At 32.3% G+C, this 7,942-nt stretch overlaps 1 protein-coding gene across 1 annotated transcript; it reads left to right on the top strand.

Moving 5' to 3' along the window:
* Positions 1 to 623: 623 nt before the first annotated feature.
* LOC149187666 (uncharacterized) lies at positions 624 to 3,621 on the top strand. The gene is made up of 2 exons (XM_089411437.1): positions 624 to 818; positions 1,909 to 3,621. The coding sequence occupies exon 2, from the start codon at positions 2,161 to 2,163 to the stop codon at positions 3,343 to 3,345; it is 1,185 nt and encodes a 394-aa protein (XP_089267563.1). The 5' UTR covers positions 624 to 818; positions 1,909 to 2,160; the 3' UTR covers positions 3,346 to 3,621.
* The last annotated feature ends 4,321 nt before the right edge of the window (positions 3,622 to 7,942 follow it).

Raw genomic sequence — 7,942 nt, 5'->3', positions numbered from 1 at the left:
GAAACTTAAATAATAAAAATATTAAATTAAAATAACTAGTAACGGAAATAAAATTTAAATAATAAAAATATTAAATAAAAAAATTAGTTCGGGAAGCTTTTTTCCAAGCTTTTTGAGTATAGGAATAAAATCTTAAATCAAAATAGATAACTTGTTTCTTTAAGTCCGATAAACCATTAACCACCACCATCATCATCATCATCATGAAAATGATTTAAAAAATAATTTATGTGATATTTTAATATTATAAAATATTTAATAAATATAATCCAAGTGTTTTAAAGAATTTTTAGGAGGTTGAATCTATATACAATCAAAAAATTATAATATAATTTCAAATTTCATTTCAAATTTTCCACAAAAGACTAAAAAATCCAAAAATCATACATAAATAAAATTCTAATACCCACATAATTTTCAAAACACTTAATTACTTTATACACTTTTATTTAAAGATAACTAAATAAATAAATTACCATCTAATGGCTCATCCATAATTTTCTTCACCTATGTTTTCCTAGATTTTATTATTTTTAAAAATGTGAAAAAAAAAAATCTACGCAGTCAACCATATATTTTATTCTAGTTTTTCCAAGGTGTATAACAACAATAAATATTTTATTCTGAAAATCTTGTATACCTCCGTGAGCGGAGCTGGAAAAGCTTTACAAGAGTCGTGGAATTGGTGGAGTCTGAGACTCGCATCAATCGGCGCGTGACATCCCTTCAGAACGAAAAGCGAGCTCGCGACCTGCACAGGTTTCTGCAATAATCCTCTGGGGAGAAGGCATCTTACGCATTCAAAGATCCCCCGTTCGGTATGTGTTGCCTGTTCTTTTTAGCTGAAAGGAATGCACATTACCTAGGTTTTGATCCAGAAAATTTCAGTCTGAAAAATATAACAGGTTGTATTTGTTTTTCGGAGAAGAATTTGAGGATAAGTCTTTAATTTTGCAGAGGAATTTTTTCTTTTTTAACCGGGTACTTTTCCTTTTTTCTTTAAATCTTTCGCGAAGATCCTAACAGCTTGCTCTGTATTATCACCGCCACGAATCTGGAATCTCTCAGATGGCCCGCCCTTTTACTTTCTCCCATAGACGATAATGCTGTCTTATTTTTAATATTTAGAGTATATTGTCTTTAAATTTTAGTATTGGGATCGATGCTAAATTTTCAGTCAAGTTTTAGCTTTAATATTTGGAATGACGAAAAAAGTTTTCAATCTTTCCATTTGAACAGCAGTTTTAACAACTTTTGGTTTAAATGAAGCATCTTTACTGTTTGCATTGTCGCGGCATAAATCTTCTTTCCGTGAGCATTTAGCTGTATAAGCACAGTTCTCCCTCTGTATTTTTAATAGTTTCCTACAATGATTTTCCAATTCAGAAAATGAATTTGACCTGCTTGAAGTGTCTAATTTGTTTGTAGGTTTTAGATTGAGGATTATTCTTTGTAGGTTTTAGATTGAGAATTATTCACCTACTTTCCTTTTATTTTTATGAAGTTTTAGATTGGGAATTATTCTCCTACTTTCCTTTTATTTTTATGAAAATATATTAGCATAGGATTTAAATATTCTATTTCAATATAATATTTTACGCCATTATTTTATTTTGAAAAAATCATATATTTAAATAGGTAGATAATAAAAATATATAATTTATTTACCATTTTTCTGTATGTATATCTATATATTATTTTCTTAAGTTTCATTATATTTATTAATTTAATAATAGTTTATATAAATACTTAAAATTTTAAAGGGGAAATATATACGAAGTTGACTTATTTTTGGGGAAAATTTGACAAAAATAAGACAGCAGTATATAATTAGTTATATCCCAATGCAAATATTGAAAAATTTTGATGTCAGGGTCCAGTAAACTGGTATTGTGCTTATTTTTTCAGGTTTTGTGCAAATTGTGCGACGGAGATTCTCCAGGTTCAGCTATTTTGTGTCGACAGCTTAAGGCCGGTATAGGTGGCTTCTTACAGGTCGAAACCTTCTTTGTTGAGAATATTGACTGGATGATTCCAGGGAAACGATTTTATCGTTATTCCTGTAAGTTTTCTGCAAACTGTGCTGGGAACACTCTTCAGGCTCAACTACTTTGTGGAGAGAAGTCATAGAAAAATTCGTTTGCTTTACTCCTAGAAAAAATGGCCGAAGTAGAGAAAAATTTCGTGGAAATAGTTGATGATAACTTGGATATTAAAAAATATACAGATTTAGTAAGGAGTCCAGTAGCAGAAGCGATAGCTACCTTTATTGGAACAACAAGGGATACATTTGAGGATAAGCAGGTTCTGGAGCTTAGATGCGAGGCTTATATCCCCATGGCCCTTAAACAGCTCAAAGCCATATGCTCTACAGCTAGAAACCGATGGAAATTAATGAGACTTGCATTGGCGCATCGTCTGGGCGTTGTACCTCTTGGAGAAGAAAGTGTTTTTGTTGCAGTGTCCTCTGTCCACAGGAGAGATGCTCTTGAACCCTGTGAGTATGTTATAGATGAAATCAAAGCATCAGTTCCTATTTGGAAAAAGGAAGTTTATACTAATGGTGAAGTCTGGAAGGAGAATTTTGAGTTTTTCCTGCGAAAACCCAGGGAAAGTGGAAAGGAGGCAAGTCTGAAACAGCATAAACCTCATGAGCATTCCAGGTGCTGTGGCCGCAAGGAAAGAGTGTTTGAGAATGGTACTGATGGCAATAGCCATTCCAGATTCAAAATTGTGGAGGAGATTGAAAAGGAACCAAACAGAGATTCACATTGTGCAGGGGATGTTATTTCTGACAGTCATATAAAGGGGCAGAAAATTGATGCTCTTGAAGCCTGTGAATATGTTATAGATGAAATCAAAGCATCAGTTCCTATTCGGAAAAAAGAAGTTTATACTAATGGTGAAGTCTGTAAGGAGAATTCTGAGTTTTTCTTACTAAAACCAGGGGAAAGTGGAAAGGAGTCAAGTCTGAAACAACATAAAGCTCATGAGCATCCCAAGTGCTGTGGCCGCAAGGAAAGAGTGTTTGAGAATGGTACTGATGACAATAGCCATTCTAGATTCGAAGTTGTGGAGAAGACTGAAGAGGAACCAGACGATGATTCGTATTGTGCAGGGGATGTTATTTCAAACAGTCATATAGAGGGGCAGAAAATTGATGTTCTTGAAGCCTGTGCGTCTGTTATAGATGAAATCAAAGCATCAGATGCTATTTGGAAAAAAGAAGTTTATACTAATTGTGAAGTCTGGAAGGAGAATTCTGAATTTTTCCTGCGAAAACCAGGGGAAAGTGGACAGGAGTCAAATCTGAAACAGCATAAATTAGCATCCCAGGTGCTGTGACCGCAAGGCAAGAGTGTTTGAAAATGGTACTAATGACAATAGCCATTCCAGATTCGAAATTGTGGACGACACTGAAAATCAAACAGAGATTCGCATTGTGCAGGGGATGTTATTTCAAACAGTCATATAGAGGGGCCGAAAATTGATAGGGTTAGCTGTCATGCTTATTCTCTGGATGGCGAATGTATTTCCTTTTATTGGAATCTGGATTGCATCCTTCCAAGCACTTGAGATCTCTTGCTATTTTGTTATAAGTTATTTTATGCTCAAGCTTCAGAGGTTGTTCTTGAGGTAAGCTCAGTGATCGATCTAGTTTCGAGTGAAAAAGTACAACGGGAGAAAAAAATTAATTGTTCAGTTGTTTTTCTAGATATGGAACTTTGTTCCATCCTCCTTTCAATGAGGTGAGGCTGCAGTCCAGCTCCGATTTTCATCTGATATGATGATATTGTAGACGCATTTAAGAAGCATATTTCAGGTTTATTTTTAAATAAATTACCATATATTCCTCTGAAAACGTGTTTGGTTTAGTGTTTCCAACCGCTGAAAATCACAATCGTGTGGTACTCATTGTGGTAGTTAAAATCATGTTTTGAGCATATATGTGTATTATATTATTCTTGATTGTATAAGTTTAATGATTTCATTGTGAAATTATTGGAGTTGTCTACAATGCGATTTTTTTGGAGATTTGGGTGACGGAATCCGGCAGAAGAAATTGAGAATAAATCTTGATTTGTTGCAGTTAAAATGGTTTTTTAACTGCATATTTGGATTCAACACCCTGGAAAACCCTGGGACGCTTTGATTGTGCAGAAACTAGGTATCAAACTTGCAATTCCAATAAATCGATTCCAATAAATTGCTGCCGGATTTTAACTGGAAAAACCCACCGGAAAAGCTTCCAAAAAATAGCATTATAGACAACTGCGAAATTATTATTTACTATTTTTTCCATTGATATAAGTTTAATAATTGCATAGTGAAATTATTATTTAATATTTTCCCATTTATTTTGAACTGTGAAGTGAAGGTATATGTAATGCACTAATTATATATTTATATGTAAACGATTTTCTCAGTATGGTGTTTGGAGTTGTTATATTTTATGTATCATTGTATATTTCAATCTTATATGTTTTAAAGTTTGAATTTTGTTAATTATTTTTGTGTTTTAAAGTTTGAATTTTGTTAATTATTTTTGTGTTGTTAAAATGTAGATAGTTTATAAAAAATGGTTCAATGTGTAGTTTTGGAAATGTCAATTATTATAAAAACAGACATTGTTGAAGGGATTAAGTTTCATGGAATTAATTATATATATTATAAATTTATGATATAAATGTTAATGGAAAAGTGGAAGGGAGTGACACATAACTTACAAATTTAACAATTATGCGACAAACTAAGAGAAAGTCTCAAGGCAAATGTAAAAGTCAAGTTGATTCAAGGAGATCTACAAGGGAAAGAAGCACACTAACTGGGGATAGAAACTAGTTCTCACCATATCTCAATTGTTAAGTGATCAAGAACCTCACTTTTCCTAAGAAGTTCGTAAACATGAGATTTGAGTTGATGTTATGAAAGAGTATTTTGATACATTGAAAAATGAAATATGGGATTTAGTTGAGCAATCCAAAAACAAGAATATAATATTGTAGCAAGTGGGCATGAAGAATCAATTTTAAATTTGATGGTAGCATTGATAAATACAAAACTAAACTAGAATGGTTATTAAGGAGGTGCTCAAGTACAAGGGATTAACTATGTTGATACTTCTAATCTTGTTACAAAGTTACATACAATTTAATTGTTGATTGCCCTAGTAGTGATGGTTGGAATCTGCATCAAATGGATGTTGAAATTGTTTTTCTTAAACATAATTTACAGGAGGAAATATATCTTAAAAGACTAGTAGATTTTATCAAGAAAGGAAAAGAGCATCTTGTTTACATGTCAAAAAACAACTTTATATGCATTGAAGCAAGTACCGGGAGAATGATGTGAAAAGATGGATGACTTCTTCAAAATCTAAACTTTGACTAATAGTAGCAACGATTACAATTTGTATGTGAAGAAGGATGAATCTAGTATCATTAAACTTATTTCATTATATATTGATTATTTAGTGATTACTATAAATTTATAGTTGCTTATTGAAGAAATTAAAAATGATTTTTCAAGTCATATTGATATAAACGGTCTAGGCCCTTTGCATTATTGTTCAGGAACTAGAATATGAAAAGGTGAAAATGTCACAATATTACTAAAACGAAATATGTATTAGGATATTTTGACACCAAGTAGTTAAGACCAATTTGGTCTAATGCATCTTTAGGTAAATTGTTTCTTTAGTGTGCATTTCTAATCATATAATTCAATGGTCACAATTATGTTATGGACATAAAGAGATTCAAGAGTTCATCTTCTCCTCGATACTAACAACTATTAATCGATGACTTAATGGTCCATGAGGGTTATATGTTGGCGATCAACTATGAGAAAATCATAAGTAAATTGTTTTCCTTTTGTATTGATATATTTCCTCAAATGGTTGCATCTACTATGGTCATGGACTATTTGTCTCTTTGAGTGCTTTAGCCACGTAATACACTAGTGTCTTGATCTTTGATCTATTTGTATGAATGGTTGTATTAAGGTGTTTGACTTGTCGTCATAAACATTGTTTATCAAACATGGTATCATAGCCCCTTTGAAGACTCACTATCATTGTTGATAAAGATATTGAACTTTTGCCATTACATATGTTAAAGAACTTTTAACTTACTAATAAAAAGATGATTCAATTACCATAAATGTTTTAAAAATCAAATGAGACAAATTATATAATAATGAAAGTACTAATAAAATGTGAAAAAACATTAGAAAGGTTGAGGTGAGTGAGAGAGATTATATATATATATATACAAGAAAAAAAATTATATAGCATCTCTATATAGTCTTTAATGCTCCACAAAGATATTTCTATATAGAAAGAAAATATGTCTCTCAATGAACAACCCTCCAACTACAACTTAAAACCCATATCATAGTATTGACATAAACTTTATAGAGAAAGGCTAAAACACCTTACATCATGAAGCTATTAAATACAACCAATAGCCCCTCACATCATGAAGCTATTAAATACAACCAATAGCCCCTCCTCTAAACTCTTGAGTAATCAATTAAACTTTTTGATCCAATGCTTGTTTGACAACCTTTTAGTTACGACATTGAACTCATTTAAACACACACACACACACACAACATTGTTGAAAATAACATCAAGAAAGATCATAATTTAATTTGTCCTTGAATTAAACTGTAATTCTATTTCTCATAGCAACTTGTAATAGTTAATTAAGTTAATTTGACTTAGTTGACTCAGTTAATTCAAGTTGGGAGTCTATCTAGAGTCATGTAGAGTGGTTCCTAAATTTTAGGGGCCCAGGTTGAGTTCTTTTGAGTTGTAATTATTTAATTCAGTTTAACGGAGTTAAATTCAGTTAAACTAGTTCCAATTGATGGAGGAATTAGTGGGAGATCCGGTAGTGGGGTGTAACCTGCAATAGTGGGGTGTAACCACCATTGCTCAACTAGTAAACTGAATATTCACTCATAATTAATCCATGCATGTCAGATCGGAGAAAGACCTAGTTGAGATTGGAGTTCAGGGACAATGTACTATCAGTTGTAAAATCATCTAAATTAAATAGATGATGCGTGCAATCAAAAGAAGGCCTAAAATAAATAATTCATCAATTAGAAAACTCACTAATTTTAGCCAAACGAATTTCCTTTAAAAGGAGGAATGAAGGCACAAGTTTAATCATTGTTTTGGTGAGTACGAGTTGGTGAGACCAAGCAATAGGAAGCACAAGTTTGTGCATGGAGCTTATGAGAGAAAAGTGTGCCAAGAGAAGCTTGTGCACAGGTTGGTAGTGAGATAGATAGAGATAATGCAAAGGTTGCTCGGGCTTGAGCAAAGCATTGTAATCTTCTCATATTTTCTTATTAATGCAATATACAGATAGTAGGAGTTTTTAGTTGTGGCTTTTCCCATAAAATTATTGTGTTATGTGTGATTGAATTCTTTCTCTTTTATGCTTCGTGATTTCATCGATCATTTATTGTTTCTGCTAATGAGTAGAGTAGATTCAAGTCAATTGTTTTAGCATATTACAATATGTAGTTTGAATCTACAAGGAATTTTTACATGGTATTAGAGCTAGATTTGTAGAAATTTCTACATGGTATCAGAGCTAGATTTGTAGAAATTTCTACATGGTATCGGAGCTAGATTTGTAGAAATCTCTACATGGTATCAGAGTTAGATTTGTAGAAATCTCTACATGGTATCAGAGTTAGATTTGTAGAATTTTCTACATGGTATTAGAGATGAAATCACAATAAAAGAGAAGAATTCGAAAGTTATCCTTGCAGATTGATGGAGCTCTAGTTTAGGGCAGATTCAGAAGACCCTATGTGCAGACTTCTTAATGGAGCTACAAGATTACTAGTGGGCAGATCAATGAGCCAATGTTTAGTGACACAAAAAAAAGAGTTTTGATCATTGATATTGGTAGATTGAGGA

This window comes from Pinus tabuliformis, chromosome 3_1 (genome assembly GCF_031772625.1).
Source record: "Pinus tabuliformis cultivar Carrire ecotype Pingquan chromosome 3_1, CPIR1, whole genome shotgun sequence".
In the NCBI taxonomy this organism is placed as follows: domain Eukaryota; kingdom Viridiplantae; phylum Streptophyta; class Pinopsida; order Pinales; family Pinaceae; genus Pinus; species Pinus tabuliformis.
This window is presented reverse-complemented; position numbering and strand designations above follow the sequence as displayed.